This window comes from Heptranchias perlo, chromosome 9 (assembly GCF_035084215.1).
Source record: "Heptranchias perlo isolate sHepPer1 chromosome 9, sHepPer1.hap1, whole genome shotgun sequence".
NCBI lineage: Eukaryota > Metazoa > Chordata > Chondrichthyes > Hexanchiformes > Hexanchidae > Heptranchias > Heptranchias perlo.
The window spans coordinates 33,563,941-33,585,711 of record NC_090333.1 but is presented as its reverse complement, the minus strand read 5'-3'; the positions used below and the strand labels follow the sequence as shown (position 1 = coordinate 33,585,711).

Genomic DNA, 21,771 nt, shown 5'->3' with positions numbered 1-21,771 from the left:
AAATGGAAGAACTCTCTGAGCCTCACCAGTTTGATGTTTCACCTTGCCTACATTCTGCATACTTGTGGTTTTTCAGTCAGGTTGCTGAAGCAGTGTCAATTAGGGCTGAATTTAAAGCTCATGTAGTGGAACATGGAATACTGTTGACTGGAAGCTCTCTAAGCGATGAAACCTTATTTCACATTGGACCTCTATTGCCAGCAGAGAAGGGCTAAAGAGATGAAAGGACTGTTAGCTAATGAACTGCAGCACCCAATCCACCAATTGAGTAACATTTCATTGATTACTAACTTCACATGGGAGGACACAGAAGGGAGAGATTAGGAGATTTTTTTTTTTACACAGGGTTGTTAGAACATGGAATTGTCTAGTAGATAAATATTTGAAGAAGACAAATTTAAAAGGGTTTGGGAAAAGGGCAGAGAAGTGGGACTAAATTGATGCTCTTTCAAAGAGGCGGCACAGGTGTGAGGGGCTCGATTGCCCCCTGCACCATAAAGTTCTATGATTCTACTAATTTTATATTCAACTCTTAATAACATTTTAAATAAAACCAGAAAATGTTGGAAATACATAGCAGATCAATCAGCTTCTGTAATGACAAAAGACAGGTTATGACGTTTTGGGTGTGTACTTTTCATTGGACTTAATAATGTTTACTTGGTTACAGAATGCACAGGGCCCAGAATTCCTGGGGATTGCTTTGCTGGTGCAAATGCAATGGAGTCCTTTAAGGAAAGTTAAAGCTGGAGCCTTAACGAGCTACGTTAAGATAAAATCTATATTTCCGCATCATGGTTTCTTCCTTCTTTTCTAGTGCACTGAAACTAGTCTACCTTCAGGGTGGTGGGAATGATCCGGCTATTCTTGCTCAGATGCATGGCCTTCAGGCAGAGGCTCAACTTCTGGAAAAGTCTGCACGACCACCAAAAGAGAAAAAGAAAAGTATGTAAAGATCAGTGTCAAATTTATAGATTCTTGATTGTTTTTTGTGCTCATCTAGGTGAAGGATGGCGATATTAACAGATGGAACACATTTATTCATTTTTGGCACCATCAAAGATTCCTAATCCAGGTATAGAAATGTATAGGACTGGAAAAGACCATTGTGGTCGATCAGGGCAGCCCAGAGTTCAAGAAAAACATGCAGTTTACCAGCTGTAACCCTTAATTGATGACCTTGCCAAATAATTGTCAAATTCCCTTTTAAAGTTAGTCTTAAAAGTTAGCAGTTAGATGCAAAGTAAAACTCCCTTTTCATTTCTCTCCGTAACCATTCTCTAACCCCTCTGAGACTCCGAATTTAATATAAACGAGGCTCAATTGTGTTTAGCATTTGAGCTGTGGAATCATGCTTGGAGATTGTCGAAACTCATTTCATTTAGGACTCTTGCAGCTGTGCGAGAGGTAAATTTATCAGTATGCAATGGATACAATAGAATCATAGAAAATGTATGACACAGAAGGAGGCCATTCAGCCCATCGTGTCTGCGCCGGCTGAGAAACGAGCCACTCAACCTGATCCCACTTTCCTGCATTTGGTCCGTAGCCCTGTAGGTCACGGCTCTTCAGGTGCATATCCAGGTATTTTTTAAATGAGTTGAGGGTTTCTGCCTCTACCACACTCTCAGGCAGTGAGTTCCAGACCCCCACCACCCTCTGGGTGAAAAAATCTTTCCTCATTTCCACTCTAATCCTTATACCAATCGCTTTAAATCTACGCCTCCTGGTTATTAACCCCTCTGCGAAGGGAAATAGGTCCTTCCTATCCACTCTATCTAGGCCCCTCATAATTTGGTACACCTCAATCAAATCACCCCTCAGCCTCCTCTGTTCCAAGGAAAACAACCCCAGTCTATTCAATCTGGATAGCTTAAGTTCCAGAGATAAAAGGACAGAGTTCTCCCTGTGCCCACCAATTTAATACTTAAAATGGTAGTAAATGATGAATATAAAATTAGATGCTAGTAATCAATTACACAGTTGCTTATTCACTTGAGAGATTGGGGATGACAGTGAGTTAATACACTACTCTCCTACCCCTGATAGTAATAAGTTTGGGCAGCTTCAACCCAGTTTGTGGTTGATTCAAACATCAACCCAGTTGTGGTCGAAATAGGTACAATATTTGAATATCTGATTTTAGGTCATTTTGTTGCTTAACCCACCAGTAAAGAATTTACAACTGCCAAGAACAACAGTGGACAATTTACAATCCTGTGAATGTTCTTAAGGAATTCACATTCAAAATCATCTGGCACTTCTATACATGCACCAACTCCACCAAGGTGACACCATTTTTTCTTTCTGCAGTAGATCTGCTGAAGGAAAGAGTAACTAAAATTGGTAGTTTTACAGTACAGCGGTGGTTATGGTACTGGACTAGCGAACCAGAGGTTGTGAATTCAAATCTGACCAAAGGAAATGGTGAAATTGAATACCCTAAATTTGATAAATTGAGGGCTGGCACCAGAAAAATGACTACGAAAGCTGCTGAGTTTTTGTAAAAACCCAACTGGTTCACTAAGGTCGTTCAGGAAAGGGAACTTGCCCCCCCACCCCGGTCTGGTCTACGTGCGACTCCAGTCCCATACTTCCGTGTTGATTCTTAATCCTCTCCTGAATGGCCCAGCAATTCACTTAGTAAATCATTTCCTCAAGGCAACTAGGGATGGGCAGTAAATACAGTCTTGCCCACATCACCCATATCCCAAGAACAAATAATTTTAAGAAGTTTACAGAGCAAGGGGTGCATCTACATTTCCGTGGCAATCTTCTGGATGTTATGCTTGTGAGGGAGAGTTCCCTGGCAGCAAAGCAGAGGGAATGCTTGTGAGCAAGAACCACTGGAAGTCTAGAAAAGGGGATGCTAAAAAATACTCCCTGGCTCAATCTATCCCATTTTCCCATTTGAGGGATGGATGGTGTGTGGCAGCAGCAGCAAAGATATAAAAAGGTATTGAAGGAAGTACAAATTTTTAGACTTTTTCCCACAAGACAACTTATAAATATAACCAGCACAATATGCTCTGAAGATAGGATCATTAAAAGATAATGAGAAGTCAGCAAGTCACCAATTACAGACCAGGTTGGATGGGGAGGCAAGTTCCCTTTCCTGAACGACCTTAGTGAACCAGTTGGGTTTTTACAAAAACCCAGCAGCTTTCGTAGTCATTTTTCTGGTGCCAGCCCTCAATTTATTAAATTTAGGGCATTCAATTTCACCATTTCCTTTGGTCAGATTTGAATTCACAACCTCTGGTTCGCTAGTCCAGTACCATAACCACCGCTGTACTGTAAAACTACCAATTTTAGTTACTCTTTCCTTCAGCAGATCTACTGCAGAAAGAAAAAATGGTGTCACCTTGGTGGAGTTGGTGCATGTATAGAAGTGCCAGATGATTTTGAATGTGAATGAAATGAACTGGGTTAATATTGCATTTTTCCTAAAAAAAAATCTAATTGAGTTATTGTTGCCAGGATTCAGGACTTTGTTGTGCCACTTAAACAGGGTGTTTGTAAATGTAAGGCACATACATACAAATTTTCATGGTCATTTAATGTGATAAACCATTGTGCACTGAATTTGTTCTGAAAAATGTTTGTAGCCTTTTGCCTGTAGTATCTGCAGTACCATTTATAAAATGAAATGCAAGAAATATGCAGAACTATAAATGCACTTTATCTTATTTTGGGAAAATCACTTCTAATAAAAGAAATGCTTGTTGTCAAATAGGTAAAATATAAAGGTCCTAACTGGATCTATTATATTCCTTACAAATTACAGAACATGAGTCACCTCACAAATCACTGGATGCTGAGCTCCTAGCTGTGGAACTTGAGAACCAGCATTTGGAAGATGAAATTCTAAAACTAAAGCTTCAGCGAGAGAGGAGGAAGCCTGATGATGGTAGGTTTCGGACTCTCAGAAATGAGCCTCAAGAATATGGCTACATACAACAAGAGTAACAACATAATGTTAATGAGTGCCTATAGATGGACAGCCTACTGTTTAGAAAATTCCAGACTAAGAAGTACAAAATTCCAGATTGAGAATATTGATCTATAATTGAGTAATCTCTAAACCTTAACACTTTTAATAATGTTACTATTAATTCAGCAATATTCAATAAAATAAAACTTAAGAATGTTACATAGCATTCATGAAACTTAAAAGAGAAGTGGACGAGCCTGGAATAATAGGATGAACATCTTTCTGTTGGTTGTAAGGGTCCCACATGAAATAATTTGGGCAGTTTAAATTTAATTCTTACTGTGTATAGCTGGGCAGCCGGGGTGCTCCTGTTAAAGTTAAGGCATGTTTTTGGCAGCACAGTAGAGGGAGCTTCCCTCTGTATCTGACCGTATTAGATCCGGCCTGGGAGTGCCAGATGCCGACATAGTGTCCCCAAAGTGGGAAAGTGTTCTATTTACCACTTAACACCACAATAAGCACATAAGGTAAATCTGTGGTTTACAGTTTACCACTAACACATTTAAAGCGGAGTAGTATTTCTGTTACCCTGACAGGAAGAAGAAAGCAGACTGTAGCTGTGTGTTTCTGCCCACTTGCAGCCCAAAGCCCCAAGTAATCTATAAACAGTAACAAAAATAGAAATTGCTGGAAATAGATAGAGCACTTAGCATCTGTAGAGAGAAAAGACAGGTTAATGTTTTGGGTAGAATTCTTCAAACTGAAAGAAAACAAACATTTTAGTAGAATTGGGGAAAATGGGGGTGGGGGAACAATAGAAATTCCAGTCACAACAAGGAAGCGCTTTGTATGAACTACGTGCAACCTGTTTAAAGGAAAAGCAAAGAATTGAACAATATTTTTTAAAAAGAACGTGCAAATAACTAAGGAAAAAGGTGAAAAAGGTGGGGTGGGGTGGGGGGGTGGTGGTTAGAGAAGAAAGCCTTTAGATGCAGCTCTAAAATGGAAATCCTGGAAACACAATGGGCATGTTTGTCCCACAAGGAGATAGAAAACAAGCCAGCACCAGGGATGTAGAGCCCCCACCACAAGAACTGTGCTCTGGCAAAGAGTCTAGACCCAGAATGTTAATCCATCTCCTATCCTCCAGACATCGACCGACTCACCGCCATCACCATCACTTGCTGTAAAGAAAATGGGAGATAAAGCTAATGTCTGAAATTATTAAAGTCAGTATTCAGATTCAGAGGTCTGCATAAGTGCTCAAGTGAAAGATTAGGTACTGTTCCTGAAGCTTGTGTAGAACTTGATTGGAAAAGTATAGGAGATCAAAAATGGAGAGGTCAGAGTGTGAATGGGAGTATAAGTTAGTGGCAAGGCTTTAGTGAACTCAAGGTCACACTTGCAGACAGAACAGAGATGTTTGGCAAAGGGTTCTCTAATCCATGTTTGGTCTCCCCAACATAGAGGAGACTGCACCATGAGCAGTGAATACAGTGCACTAGATTGGAGGGTGTATACTTAAACTGTTGACTCACACAGAATGAGTGTTTATGGCCCTGCACAAAGAGGTGGGAGGAGGTGAAAGAATAGGTTTTATGTCTGTTGTGATTGCACAGAAAAGAGCCACTAAAGGGCAGCTGGAAGTTAGGATGGTGGAAGATTGAATAAAAGTACCTTGAAAAGAATGGTTCCTCTGGGAAATGGAGGAGACAGAAAGGCAAAATGTGCTTGATGAAGGGAGAGAATGATGGCAAATTCAAAAACTGGTAGAATGGAGGTGAGGACAAGAGGGAACCTGTTGCTGGGAGAGGAGGAAGGTAGAGATATGAGCAGAGATGAGACTGATGCAGTTGAGGGTGTTGACTGCTCTTGAGAGCAAACCTTAACTGAAGAAAAATTAGGCTATTTCAGAAGCTCTGAATGTCCAGTATTTGCAGTTTTTTCTTAGTCTATATACAGTTACGTCACTATAGTGATGAAGACAGAGTATCAGGATCTACTGCAATTAAAAACATATTTTAAGTGGCTTGAAATATTCCAGATTGTTTATTATTGTAATATTTTAAAACCTTTTATGTCTTGTAATATTTTTTGAAAAAGTTTTGAGTTGCTTAAACATAGTTGCACCTATGTTCTAAAAAAAATAGAATCTTTCCAGCAAAACTCAATTACTGTGCAACAAAAGAAAACCTAGAACAGTGATACTGAGTTCAAAGATGTGTAGTCACTGTGAGTTTCACTGCACTGGTCTTAACTTCAACACTCCTGCTTGTTAATCGTATATGTACTGTGCATTGATTGAGTTGTACCTATTTAAAATGTTGCAATCTAATCTACTGTCAGTTTCACTCCTTAAATCTCTAACTGAATCTATTTTGAGCTAATGAGAAATATATCCTCTTTTTAAAATTCTTATGTTCGTAAATCAGCATAAAGAATGTAAAACCAATTTTTTTATGTTGCTAATGAATGTAATTTTTAGAAACATTTAATAAAAATACAATTTGAATAGGAAAAATTGTCTGTTGTTAATAAGCCAATATTTCATTCAGTATGAACAGAAATAATCATGACCTAAGGAAGCATGGAATGAGAAAGGACTGATCAGTCCATAAACCCAGGTCTCTCTACAGACCACGTGGAATTCATTCTATCATAGGCTGTACCCAATCTATTTAATTTCATAAGGAAAAGGATCTGCAAAGTTTCTATCTGTCCCCTCCCTAAAGGTGAATTACATCCTACATTACTTATCTTGGTCAGTTGTCATCTTGGCATGACATTTCCATGCTCCAGGAGCCGAGGACTAATCCTATTCAAACTAGCATTCAATCACTTCAACCTTCTTCTAACCTTCAATCTTGTTCCTAACCAAATATTCATCCAGATCTTTATTTCTTCATTTTTCTCTCTAATTCTCTTCTCTACTTTCCTTTCCTGAGGGCATTAACTCTTCACAGTTCCACAGTACCCCACTCAGTTGTATTTATGTGTGAGTTTTGACGGTGAGAGTTGTCAGACTGGTGATGGAGGACATCACAGATGCGCTGTTGCAAATTCAGATTTTGCCACAAATATGGCCCTGGTTACATCAGCGCTGGTTACTCCAGTGAGCAGTCAGAGTGCCCCAGGTTTAGGGGTGTGCCCATACAGTCCAACATCTAACTAAATTATAGCATAACCCAGGGGCGTCACAACAGCACCTCCATGTGATCTGCATTAGATATTTGTGTCTTTCTTTTTAAACTTGTGTGAATACACTTGGCTTTGAAGCATAACCCGTAATTGTAACTTTTTTTCAAATCCTTTCTATGGAAAATGGCCAAAAATTTCCAAAATTTGACATCTTCCCCATCTGGGGTGGCTTGCTTGCAAAGACCGTGCATTTATCACCAGTTACACCATCATGCGTGGCTTGTCAATAACTCTCTTGATATCTATGTCATTCCTTATTAATATGTCCAATGATATGGACGAATAAACTCCCAATTCCACGGTATCTGTGTAACCAAAATATTCCAGCCAAACTCTGGCAATGGGTATTTTTGTGGTCATTCACAGTCTCCAAATGTGGGCAACTGTGTCCTTTTCTTAATGGTGGTCCTTCACTGGACCGTCGTGTATTATTATGAAAAAGCAACCAAAGTCTTGAAACCCCCTTATGTGTATCCCATTCATCTTGACCATGTGAAGGTAAAGAGTTAACCTATCAACATCTGCGGTCACTGCATGACGGGCCACATTATACCTTACAAGCTCACATGGCCTCCTGATTGTGTCGCAGGAATTATAAGAGACCAGGAGTGAATTGCCTCATGGCCACCCTTTGCTACATTTAAAATGTCTGATTTTGTTGTCGTCAAATGTTGCTCAGGAGCACTCTCCTCTGAGTCACTGTCACTGTCCACCTCATAGTTGTCCATTGGACAGTTCCAGTAATTTGGGGGTTCGCTGCACCTGTGAGGTTTGCTTCCCACTGCTGCTCCTGCAGATGGTCATCCATTTCTCCCTTTAAACATTATTGCTTTTTTCTGGAAGATATGATCCAGAAACACCTCATCCTCTCGGATGCAGTGAAGTGTGGCCAATTGCAGCTTAAACACGAAGACCCTCTGCTCCAGAGACTCCATTTTCCGACAATTAGTGTGAATGTGCTGCCATGGATACACTGAGGGTATGTGATGGTCCACATTTCACACTCCATACACATTGAGAGTCTCCTGCATTGCCATTCCCGTGTCCAACTTACAAATGTTGATAGTGATAGCCTTAAATCTCATTAACTGCAAATTCTCTCAAGAATCAAACTACACACATATTAATTTTAAAAAACTCCTGTCCAAATGCACCTTCAAGCAAACTGTCATTGAGACTGAACTCCACATTTTTCTGACTCTTTCACGCTCCACTGGCCTCTTGCTGCTCAAAAGAGAAATAGGGACTATTGTTTCATTAATTGCATTCTTCATACAGTCTTTTTTTAACGAAATGTAAGTAAGATCCACATATGTACTGCTGTGATCTCTTTAAACAATAATGTTTGCCTTATGAACTCCAGATATTTTGTTTTCTGGTATCCTCTTCCTCTAAACAAATTTCAAGGACAGACGACCTGCACAGCGGAGCAGCAGATGGTAACTGGCTGAGTCATGACGATCAGCAAGGCTTCTCATTAGATTAGTCACTCGATGTTGAACGCGGACTGCTCGATACTTTTATTTTTGTATTCTGAAGCCCATTTGAAGGACCATCCATTATTTAAACATACTGTTTCTAAATGTTTTGATTTTTACAATTCTTATTTTTCTTGCCCCTAATATTACCATGTAGCAAAAGCAAGGTTCTGATAACATTCCTGCACCAGTAACATGTTTACCAGCCCAATCAGTGTAGTTATTGCATCAGATGTTTTGATTTCAGTGAGCTCCTTCCCCTTTTATCGAACAACAAGAACAATTTGTATTTATATTGTGCCTTCAATGTCGAAAAATATCCCATGGTGAATCAGAGATGTAAGAAAAAAATTGACAGAGTCAAAGGAGGAGATATTAGAAGGAGCGAATAAAAGCTTGGTCAAAGAGGTGGGTTTTAAGGAGGGTCTTGAAGGAAGGGAGAGGAAGGAGTTTAGGGAGAGAATCCCAGAGCATATGGCACAACAGTGGATTGTACAAGAGGCTGGAATCAGAGGAATGGAGAATGTGGGGGAGGTTGTAGCACTGTAGAAGGTTACAGAGATAAGGAGGGCCAAGGGCCCTCTCTCTAAAACCTGGCAGATACTCAGCAGAAGTAAGTGTAAAACTTATCTTTCTGGGGCCCAGTGGAGAGGGAATGCTCTTCTGGGACCCTCAAAGAAAGTTTGGGCCGCTGCCACTCCAGAAAATGCTGGGAGAGGCATATAAGGTTTCTGTAGGTTTATTAAAGGGAATTCAAGCCTGGGACAGTGGCAGGAGAGTCGGAAGGCAGAGGAGCAGTGATGGATTGAGATAGGGATCAAGATGGCACTGTACCTGAGGGAAGAAATGAAAGGTGGTATTACCAGGTGAAAAGAAGGGGAAGAGAGGAGAGCAAAAGGCCCGAGAGGGCAAAGAGAAAAAGAAAGGTAGATAGATTGCATGTAAATAAACCAGCTTATTGGTTTATAATTGGCCTTGCTTCAGTAGAGTGTGTGTCAGTTTGCCCTACAGAAGATAGGAGAAATGGACGTGAGGCATTTGTGAGATCATTGAATGTGGAATGAGTGGTCTTATTGCTAGGCCCCTTGGTTGTGCTTTTGTATGACTAGATATTGGGCAGTTAAGATAAAGTCCTGATCATAGGGAACACCGGGTTTGCTTCTGCGACAGTCCAAAAACACTGAACCCAAGGCTACCTAGTGCACATCTGAAATTTGTAACACAAAGTATTATATAAAAATAAGGACAGAATATACAACTTTAAAATAGTGACTGAATTACATCTGTGTGCCCTAGTCGAATTATCTCCCGCCTTCTAACCCTACTTCACCAAGACTACACTTAGGCTCAACTCCCCATATGCAATCCCACAGGCGAACAACACATTATTATTCATATATAGTTAAATAGCAATTTGAGACGTAGAATTGGTTGGATTCTAGGAGTTTCTCTGCACTGCAGGCTGAGGAGTTGGGAGACACAAAACTGACACACTGCCACCTCACCACAGGTGGGACAGTGTAATTATAGCATAATAATTTGACAGGCATTTCCATTATAAATGTGGACATAGGAAGTTATAACAGAAAACGTTGAGACAAACTTTTGGCAAAAATGTAACAACAGGAAGTCAGGATTAGTATACAGGAGGTGCATGTTGTAAGATTTTTAATCTATTATGAAGGTTGAATATTCTACACCACCACAGCTAGGTCTGAACCAATGCACTTAGATTCCTCTCATGGCAAGGACAGCTTATCGCTGTGATAGTAAAAAGGTGCTTATTTCAAGAAAAAGTTTAAGCCTTCCTGCCTGTTTGATGCTTCTGATTGACCCAGTAAATGAATAGCTACAGTTTTTGAGTAAATCTATCCAGTTTATTTATAATAACTTGTTTCATTGTTGGGGAGTTTGCAAAGAATGATGGAAATTATTTTTATTTTTAATTGGTATTTGTATAGCATTACAACAAGCTAAGAAATGATAAAATCTTGTTTCTTCCTCCTTTGCTCCATGGTCGTTGTCCACCACCTTGTAAAGTGCTCTGAGATGTTTATGTATGTGAGGAGCACTATAGAAATGCAAGTGACTGTTGTAGAATAATTCACTTACAGGAATATTTGTGCCATTTGAGTGATTATATAAAAAATAAAGGTTCTTCTGATTTACTTTAGAGTTGGAAAAGGAAATGCAGGAGATGCAGCGCGAGCACATAAACAAAATGACTGACCTGCAAGGAGAAATTGAGATGCTGAAAAGTGAAGCAAACAGAATGCGAATGCGAAGAGGATTAAGGTCACCTCCACATCTGTTCCCACCTCCACCCCCACCCCCACCACCACCACCTCCCCCACAACTAGCTCTGAACCAACACACTCGGGTGCCTCACATGGTAAGGACAGCTCTTTGCTGTGCTCGTAAAAAAGTGTTTAATTTCAGGAAAAGGTTTAAGGCTTCCTGCCTTTTTGATATTTCTGATGTAACCAGTCGACATAGCTGTTGTAAATGTGTAGCTATTGTTTGAGTCAATCTATCCAGTATATTTATAAGAAATTTCTTCATAATTGGGGAGTTGATCAATTATTCACTCAGTACTCCATTCAGAATAATTATGTGGAAGTTTTCATTATTTTCCCCAAACGTTGCACACTATTTGCCCGTTGGTTTTGGTGTTGATAATCCTTTGGTTCCTATTATTTTACTTCAAAAATTAAATGATATTGTGTAAAGGGGCATATAATCTGTGAACATTTTTATAAAAATGTATGGACAGTCATAGCCATGATCCTGTTCCTATCTCAAAAAAAAGTTTTATTTTTAATAGTTAGCATGTACTTTTTTCCTTGTAACTTGTCCCTTACCTTGGATCCACCTGGCCCCTTTTACCACAAATCTTAGTTTCGATCCAACCCAGAATGACGGGATGAAAATCTCTTCTATGAAATAAAATTAGATCACAACCAGCTGATATCCTACATTCGAGTGGGCTAAAGCACAAAACTGCTCACAATTCATCATGTTTGCAGTATCGTTGAGAGAGGCCCCCAAAATTAATGTGATAGCAAATCTAAACATTCACATTGGTGCTCTAGATGGCGAGGTTAGGTTTAGGGCACATGGTTGGTGCAGAGAAGGGACATGTTTGCTCTGTATCAAACCCGTGCTAAACCTAACCTGAAAACATTGATGCTAACATTGCCTACATGGTCTATTCCCCAGTGCTGGTGTTTCTCACTTTGATGAACTCAACAACCTTCACAAAAAATGTGAACACTTTAAACAAATCCCACTGTTTTATAGGACCATTTGAGACCTCAGACACCAATGATTGCCAAACATTTACTGGATCCTCCAGATGCGCTAGGACCTGCACCTTATGACCCAGTGTAAGTACCAATATTCATGCGTCTATTTTTACTTTATAGAATATAAACAATTGATTCTGTCTTTTGTTTCTGACTGGTTCATTGTACACCATTGTTACATGATGCTCCACCCAACTCCCATCCACCAGTTCCTTAGGAGATAATTTTTCAGTATTGGACCATGCAGTGGTACTACATAGAAGTATACTTTCATTTTCCTTGTGAATAATTAATGCCTGTAAGTTTTTATTTATCATATTTTAAAAGCTGTATATTCCTCAATGATCTGCATTTTCTTCTTTGCGTTGTTATGGACTTGATATTTCCTCTCCACAGATGGCAAGCTAACAGCCCTTTCAGTTTCTGTACTCTACCTCAACTGACCTGTATTTCCTCTGAGGTCAACTATGTTGTAAGATTCTGGCCTGCTCACCAATGGCTTCTTTGTTTTACCTTCCCTTTATCTGCCCTGCAAACATGGACATGTGATGAGTTCTCAGGCTGCTCAACAACTTCAATCCCCCATCCTCCTCCCCTCTCAGCTCACCTATATGGTGAGATGGTAGCTCCAACTGCTCTGCTGGGCTTGACCTGACCTATATATCCCCACCGGGGCAACAAGTCGTGAAAGGAAAAGCCTAATTTGGAAGGGATGATTTTTCATTCAGTTGCTGTGGTAAGGTCTTGGATATGGGAAGCTGCAGAAAGCAGTACAGTTTAGCCCCACCCTGCCTTCAGTCACTATATCTCGCTGTCTCTCCTCCTCCACCTCCAAAAAAAATACTTACAAGTTCTTGAACTGGCCATGGCATCAGGAAAGATCTAATTTGAGTCCAGTGTTCTTAATGGGGGAATGGGAGGTGTGTCACTGAATTGTTCTTGTGCACCTTTTTTCAGTCAAGCTGACAGTGGCATGGACAGAAGTGGACAAGGAAGTAAATTTGATGGCGGCTGTGAGTTACCCATCCAGGGATAGAAAAGAGAAAATCCAATAAAAATCTAAATTCACAACAAAAATTGGGTTTAGTTAATCTCCAGACTAGATTAACATTGGATTAGCTCAATTAAAGTGTGCTTGCATTGCACGTGTTCAGTTAAAGGTTCTATCCTCTATTTCCTCCATCATATTCCTTTTGCAGTATGCAATAAGTGAGGGTCCCCGAGGCAATCCATCACAGAGGTTCCAGTATCCAAATTATTTTAAGATGACCAGCCTACTCTGTGGCCACCACATTCCCCAGTATTCCTTGCTGCAGTAATTTGTGATTTTTTAAAAAAGGTTTGTTTCAACTTAAAAGCCAAAAACATTGCTTTTGTTAATGATCTTTCATGTTTGATGTTAAGAAAGATATAGCTGCTCTATTTATACTACACAATGCAAGACCATTTCCAAATGTAATCATGCCAACTCAAAACTATACTGGAAACAGATGCTAATGCATTAATTGCATTTGAAATTACACATTACACCATTGAATAGAATATTGAAAATAATGCCGTATGGCTTCCCTTGCAGCTGCACACCTGCTATTTTAGCTTCATAACTATTCTTGAACCTGATATTTAAATAATACGTTGTCTGTGCCATAACTGATATTTTTGATTCCAGGGCAGGGTTTGTCGTCTTCTATGATTTTCTTCTTGGCCTTGTCCCTACATATCGCCTCATCCGCCTGGTTGCTGGCTTGTACAATAATGGACAGGAGATGGGGAAGCCATCTGCCTTACCTGCAGTATACTGTGAAATGGGAGGTGGGCCTCACTACATGTCTGATGGACTCAAAGGCAGCTTTGGAACATTATCTGCAAAGCAGCCAGTGCCAAGGTAATGGTGATATTGTAGAAACATTTTGCGTCTAAGATACTTCTGTTTATATTGCACATGTGGTCTGCACTGGTGAGGAGAATTATAGAAATGTGTTGAAATGTGGTACAGGTAATATAGAGTTGTGACATGAACTGACCAAACGCACTTGTAATGTTATCTGATCAACCTCACTTGTGGACATATTTATCGTTGTTGACCATGTTTCTGGATAAAGATCAGACTGAATTTTGTGCTCAAAGTGATGAATATTAGTGCTAGTGAATGACATTTTTTCACATCAGATGAAACACTCTGATACGGTGTAGTTACAGACTAAAGCTCCTTCCGTTGGACCAATAAAGTTAACTCTCAACTTGAGCAGGCACCTAGAATTTGTTCTTTTAATTTATGATTGATCAGCATCTTAAGTTTGGAGTTTTCCTTTGATTGATTGGATGACTGCCTTGAATTCACTGAGCTTATTCATTATCCTTTATATTCCATACTTTTAATGTAACTAGCAGATCCCTTATCGAAATGCTCAGGGCTAGTCTAAGACCTGGAGCATGATTGTTATGTTTAGCTGCTAAATTGTCCTGTGCCATTAAGGTCACTTTTCTAAATAGGCAAGTCTTGAAATTTGTTGCTTAATATGAACCTCTGAAGTTAATCCAGGCAATTCTAACTCGTTATAAATTTCAGGGTCAATGACTGGCTTTAAAAAAAACAATTGGTTTGCCTGTAATAAAGTGTGATGGCTGGGGCGTGGTGGATATATACTGAACACTGTCCCAATGGTAATGCTCGTGATCGGTCAGAGGCTCTGCTCTTTTACAATAGGAGTGTTATGTAAGACCCATTGTATTAGCAAAGTCACTGGTTTACAGTGACCAATTAGGGTGAATATTGCATCAGTTTGCACCACCACTGGATTCTGTTCCTTCCCTCTGCTGAAACATTATCCAATACCATCACGAGAACCTTTAGTTGAATTAAAATACAGCTCAAATACAATGTATGTGCCCCTAATGTTTTATCGACTGGTGCTTCCCTTTGGTGACACCATGATTTACATAAGAACATAAGAAATAGGAACAGGAGTAGACCATACGGCCCCTCAAGCCTGCTCCACCATTCAATATGATCATGGCTGATCTTCTCCCTCAACTCCACTTTCCCGCCCTATTCCCATTTCCTTTGATTCCCATAGTGTCCAAAAATCTATTGATCTCAGCCTTGAATATACTCAATGACTCTGCATCCACAACCTTCTCGGGTAGAGAATTCCAAAGATTCACAACCCTCTGAGTGAAGAAATTCCTCCTCATCTCAGTTCTAAATGGCCGACTCCTTATCCTGAGACCATGACCTCTAGTTCTAGACTCTCCAGTCAGGGGAAACAGCCTCTCAGCATGGACCCTATCAAGCCCTCTAAGAATTTTATACCTTTCAATGAGATCACCTCTCATTATTCTAAACTCCAGAGAATATAGGCCCAATCTATTCAAATAATCTAGAAAACTCTTCGAGTGCTCTATCTAGGTGTCTACTGCGTGGCAGCAGTAAGCCAGGGGGCAGGCTGTTGCGTCTCCATGAGCTGGCCCAGTTACTGGATCCAGCACTTCTGCAGCTGCAGGGCCTCCTTGTCCTTTATGCTATGATTGTGCTCTACAGTGTTTGACCACTGCACGGATGCGAGTAGTAGACTCAGTTTGCTGTCAGCTGTTGCAGGTGGGTTGGGCTACTCTCCAGTGACTATACTGTTCTGTTCTGCCAGAGCATTCTTTTAAATACAGACCCTGTGAGCTTTGAATCACTGGGCATATCAGCAAAGGATGGACACAAGCTGGCCATCTAGACAGCGAATACCTCCATGGTCTTCTGCTATCAACATCTGTTCCTGCTCAGCCAGTCTCTGGCTACTCAATGCACTCTCCTCTACCTCACCATTTAACTCACCCAGCATGAATGTACTTGAGATGGTGCTGTGAGATGTTTTAAGGACCGCTGGTTAGGCTGCTCAAGACCCAGAAAAGATGCATTGCTTTTTTTCAACTAAGGCAAACAAATTTAGAAATCTGGTTCTGAAATGAAAGGAGGAGCCTCGTTTCAGGCGGCCACCAGGGCCACTTAAAAAAAAAGGCTCCAACCAATTTATTAGTGACTCGCACACCTGTACAGATTGAGTGCGGGCATCTACACTGATACATTGGTTATTGTTGTGCCAATTTTAGGCCCGTAAAATGGGTGCAAGGCATACATGAAGGTTTCAACAGCAGACAGGCTTTGGTTTGGGTGGAGGTGAACCATGTCACAGGTGGAACTAAGAGGTTTTTATGATGTAGAGGATATGGGTTGAAAGCTAAGTTTTAAACTATCCGATTCAGCCTGAGATAGGGTGGAGAAGAGGGATGGAGTTGGTGGCGAGGGTGTGGAGTTTGTGGTGGGGGCAAAAGATGATGGTGTAGTATTCCCAATGTTTAACTAGAGGCAGTTAAAGCTCATTCATGTCTGGGCGCTGGGCAAGTAAACTGACAGCATGGAGACGATGGTGAGAGGTGGTGGTTAGGTAAAGCTGGGTGCTATTGGCATATATGTGGAAGCTGATCTCATGTCTGTGGTTGATGTCACCAAGAAGCGGCATGTCAGTGAGAAAGTGGAGGGGACCAAGGATTGATCCTTAGGGGACTCTGGAGGTGATATCCCAGAGGTGGGAAGAGAAGCCATTGATGGTCATGCTCTGGCTACGATTGGAGAGGTAAGAGTGGAACCAAATGAGGGCAGTCCCATGGGAGAAGGGAAGTGGAGGTGCTGGAGAAGGATAGTGTGGTTGGCCGTGTCGAAGGCTGCAGCGAGGTCGAAGAGGATGAGTCGGGTTAATGCACCACGGTCACAGTCACAGTCACAGAGAATGTCATTTAGAACTTTGGTTCGGGTCGTTTCGATGCTGTGCAAGGTGCTGAAACTTCATTGGAGGGATTCAGACACAGCATTGTGGGAAAGCCTGGGAGGCGACAATATGTTCAAAGGCCTTGAAGAGAAAAAGGTCGAAGATGTCCTTTTTGTAACATTTTTTTGTTTATATCTGCTGTTAGAGTCCGCCCTTCCCCTGGAATCTCGCTGGTAATTGAGCTCCAAGCTGCTGGGGGCTTTGATGCATACGGCCAGGAAATTCAGCGTCTGGTTTCCAGAGGCTGGGCAAAGATTGATATATTTGATAATCACAATCAGGTTATCAGTGGACGGTGGAAAGTTCCGGTACGATCTCTACCAGTAAAACCATCCCTCACAACTGGCCAGCTCAATGGAATTCCTCAGGTATATGTAAATGACACATTGATGTAACATCTTTGCTGATCCATCCAGAACACAATGACACTGACTCTCCCCCCGCTCCACCCCAAGTGTCACATCCAATTGCTTTTTAAATCATTCTTCCCTGAAATCCGTGCTATCAGCTTTTTGTATGAAAAAGATCGTCCTGACATCAGTTCTAAATTTGCCCCTCGGTTTAAAGCTGCGTTCTGTTGTCCTACTGGCATAGTTCAGTTTAAAGTCGTATTCTGGATTTAGTTTTTCACTACTGCTGACCATCTTATATCCAGTAGTGTAGTGGTTATGTTACTGCACCAGTAACCCTGAGGCTGTGACTTCAAATTCCACCATGGCAAATTGTAAAATTGATGTCAATAAATCTGGTAATTTGTGTGCTGCACCAGGGGGGAGGGGTGAAATAGATAAAAATGTGAAACCTGCCGCGATCACGCCCACTTCCAATTTTACCGTGGTGGATTGGGGGGTGGTCGATCATCCAGGTCTGGAGGGACAGGTCAGTGATTGGAACAAGTTAAGAGGCTGCGTACCTCAGATTTTGGCAGCCCTTTGAGTTTGTTGGCTGTAAGCCGGGTCTCTCAGGGCCGTCCCCCCCCGCCCCCCCCCCCGATCTGCTGACTCATCCCTTCCCCGATCTGCCTTCAGCCCCCTCAGCGATCTGCCGAATCCACCCACCCCTCCCACGGTGAGCGGGGGGGGGGGGGAGGAGGAGGGAATTTATTTGACGACGTAACTCGAGAGCAAAGTTTAACCAGTTTATAATTATCATTGGAACCCTAACATTTGATTAAAGCTCTGAATCATTTTTGTCGTATATCATATATATATGTATGTGTTATAATTAAAATGCTGGTTAGTTTTCTGTTTTTGATGTGGGTCCTTTGTATCTCTGAATTACAATGTATGCTGATTGTGTTATTTGAAGTAGGGAGAGAGGAGGCTCGTGTGGAGCATAAATCCCGACATGGATCGGTTGGGCCGAATGGCCTGCTTCTGTGCTGTACATTCTATGTAATTCTGCGTAATGCTGTGGGATGTGGAAGACTATTACTTTGATCTTTAGTAAACTCCCCATGAACTAACATCTGACCTTATATTTTCATGAGGAGTATTCCAGACATTTCTCCAGTGTTTTCTCCCTGATTTGAGTCATTTCTATGCACTTACATTGCATATCTGAATGGCCATGATGTGGAGATGCCGGTGATGGACTGGGGTGGACAAATGTAAGGAATCTTACAACACCAGGTTATAGTCCAACAGTTTTATTTGAAAGCCTCCGAAAGCTTGTGATTTTCAAATAAAACTGTTGGACTATAACCTGGTGTTGTAAGATTCTTTACATTTATCTGAATGGCAACTTTGCCACATGTCCTAAAATGCTGAATTTTGTAACGAAGTAGCTTTGTTAAGGTCCAAATGAACAGACCACAAAAGTAACTACCCATTCTTTTTTTTTAAATCGACCCTATTATTAGCTATAGTTTAAAATCACTTTAAGGACCATTCATAATTGTCAGAATTTCATAATTTTCCCAGGATGTACGGGGAATGGCAAGGGGAGGGATAGTGAAGAAGAGACATGTATTACTCCATGTATACAAACACGCATCGTGAAATAATGCATTGTACAATTCTTAGTGTGCATTTAGTAGGGGGAGTAAGCAGAAGAAAACTATTTATATTCTTTATCGATGGTTCCCTTATATTTTCATTTATTTAGGTTGGAAGCGCTGAAGTCTACCTCAGAGTGTTAAATGCAAGAGATGCTGATGTGCAATCAATGGCCACTATTGATCCCAACAATGCTTTCATGTATCAATATCCACCTTTGGTAAGTCCCACTGCTGCACGGCCTGGATTTTCCTGGGAGCTACTGGTAGGCTCCCGCTTGTTGGTAGGAATTCTGACATGCCTGGATAATAACTGAAACCCAGGAAACTGAGCTGGTGTCATGTTGTAGTCGGGTTGGAGGACGTAAGTCCCGCATGGACCCTGTCGGAGTGGGAAAAGGCATATCCAGCCCATGAAATCATATGTGTGCAATTTCTTAGTTTTCTATTCTGCCAAGTTTTTTTAAAATTGCAACTAAACCCAAGTTCCTGTCAGAAAGTTTACAGTTATGACGATCTTGCAGTTTGTGTTCTTTTAGCTTTTGTTTACTCTTCTAAACAACACAATAGCTTACAATTGAAAATAGTGGTGCATTGGTAAAGATCATGTACCTGTACTGAAAGATCAATTGGACAATAAAACTGAGACTGTACACTTTATAAAGTCAATGATAACTCTTGTGTTTCATTCGCAGATGGCAGGCCGCACTGTTCCTCCTGCTGACAACCCGTCTCCCCCTCAACACCTCTCATATCACCCACCAACAACTCACTATCTCTCTCTTCCTTCTCACCCTGGTCATATTGACCTTCCTCCTACTGATGGCCACACTGACCTCCACAAAGTCAATCAAAGGTGAGAGAGAGAGAAAGAGTAAGATCGGTCCTTTCCCTGACTCCACTCCACAGGGCTGTCACGATCTGAACCTATGACAGTGTTAAGCCTAAAAAGATTTACTTCATTGAAGATCAAAATGACTTATTGAAAGAGACCATTTTCATGATTATTGCAAATAAAACATCTTCATGTGAGACAATCTAGTGAGACAGATTTGCATATTGTATTTACAGTGGGAGTATATAATGTAATACCATTTTGTAGATCTTCATAACACTAAATTTAAAGCGATATTATAAAGGGAGCCTCTTAAAAAGATACTTTACTCTGTTTCAAGTTCAGTTCAATTATATAATTGTGACAGATCACATCACATTCACTACTGATTTATTGTATCTAATCTTAGTTTTAATAAAAAATAGTTTAAAAAAATAAACCTGCATTAAAAATTTTGTGTTGTAATAGACAAAGTAACAAGAATCCAATGTTTTTGGAGCAAACTGTTGGAAGGACTAAGCCCACTGAGGCCATAACTACAATATCAGTCTACAGTAAGGCCTACCATTACAGTTTTAGACAGAAGATATCAGAAATGTTTTTTTTATTAATTATTGACAGATTCTTATCAATTCAAATTTTGAAGAAAATTATAATACAAATAACTACTGCAGGATTTGACAAACATTTTCTCAAAAAAGCCACTCTGCCATTCCTGACTAATCAGAGGACCACAGAAGGTATTGTGAATAAATAAAAGGTGTTTGAAACATGTACTCATCCAGTTCTCTCTGCACTTTTTCCACTGGGACTATTACTAAAAATAGTCCCAGTGCCACCAATGTCAAGATTACCTTTTATTTTGATGTTTTTTCTCTATTTCTCATGCTTTTGTTATACACGGCCTCTCTTTGTCTTTTCCCACGTCCAATGCATCTGCACATTCTTTTGTCCTTTCTATATAACTGCATCATCTCACTGATGATCTTTTATATTACCACCTGGTGTTTATTAAGCAGTTTGCAGGTTATTTAACACATTAACTCCCTCTCTGTGATTGATGTCTGTCCCTCTCTTTCTCTTTCCTCCCCCCTTTTTCTCTCTATTTTTCCAAACTTACTAAAGGACCTGTTTATCTCTTAGCTTACAATGTGATGAAAGGTACACCCCTGTCTTTCCTCTTCACGGGTCCTGATTGACCTGCTATGTGTTTCCAGCTTTTCCTGTTTTCATTTCAGATTTCCAGCATTTGCAGTTTTTCCTTTTCTTGACTTTTCACAGTACTAAAGTGCAGGATGGAATGGTGAGAAGGCATTCGCTTTAACAGGTGTCATGATAAAATTATCATAATTTTATCATGACACCTGTTAAGGTGAATTAAAGTTTGTGAGGAGAAAAGGTAATTTGGGCCATCAAATCAATTCCTATCAAAAGCTGTGAGGCTCCTGAACTTGGATATTTAGTACAGGAAGCACTATTCACATAAGAATGAAGTAATGATATCACCATGTAGTTTTTTTTCCCATGTCCCAGCAAAAATAAATATAAATTTCATCATATTCTCCTCGAAATTCTTTTTAAGATTTTTGAGGGTCTTTCATTTTTCACTTCATCTCCTGAAGATGCTAACTCTTCCGGGGTAGGATTCTACAGGCACTGGCCAGTGCTCTATATTTCTCCCACTGGGAGAATTTCTTTTTAAATGAAGCACATCATTACAAGATGAATACTTTACTGAGGGCTGTGCAACATGGTTATCATTTCTACACTAAGAGTGATTATAACTGAGTTATAATTGACAAAGTAAATAGGGGGACAATCCAGAATAAGGGGACATAATCTTAAAACTAGAAATGAGCAGGGAAAATATAATCACATAAAGGGTTTTAAGAAGGTGCAACGCACTGCCCAGAAGGCCATGGATAAAGAATAAATTTTGTTGGTTAAGAGGGCGATGGATAATTACTCAGAAAGTAATCCGAAAATCAATGTTGCGGTTATGCTGGCTGGTTGAGACTTGTCAGTGATTTGTGCAGCTGACCCTGGGAGAATTCATGGGGATAACTTATCTAACTATCCCTTGGTGCAACTTCCATGCAACATGTCAGTAAATTTATTGAGAGGTTGGGGGGGAGGGGAGGAAACTTGCCGCTACAGACTTTAAAATCCTGCAGCAATGCAAGGTGGTACAGGTTTTTGGAAGCACAG

At 40.5% G+C, this 21,771-nt stretch overlaps 1 protein-coding gene across 1 annotated transcript in view; it reads left to right on the top strand.

Moving 5' to 3' along the window:
• ccdc17 (coiled-coil domain containing 17) overlaps positions 1-19,929 on the top strand; it is a 41,672-nt gene extending 21,743 nt beyond the window's left edge. The window contains exons 8-18 of the mRNA XM_067989588.1: positions 818-945; positions 3,788-3,965; positions 6,367-6,376; positions 7,499-7,630; positions 8,496-8,571; positions 10,785-11,002; positions 11,911-11,996; positions 13,585-13,800; positions 16,878-17,100; positions 18,839-18,949; positions 19,424-19,929. Of these exons, the coding sequence (XP_067845689.1) occupies positions 818-945; positions 3,788-3,965; positions 6,367-6,376; positions 7,499-7,630; positions 8,496-8,571; positions 10,785-11,002; positions 11,911-11,996; positions 13,585-13,800; positions 16,878-17,100; positions 18,839-18,949; positions 19,424-19,588 (1,543 nt within the window). The 3' untranslated portion in view covers positions 19,589-19,929. The remainder of the gene's footprint in view (positions 1-817; positions 946-3,787; positions 3,966-6,366; positions 6,377-7,498; positions 7,631-8,495; positions 8,572-10,784; positions 11,003-11,910; positions 11,997-13,584; positions 13,801-16,877; positions 17,101-18,838; positions 18,950-19,423) is intronic.
• The last annotated feature ends 1,842 nt before the right edge of the window (positions 19,930-21,771 follow it).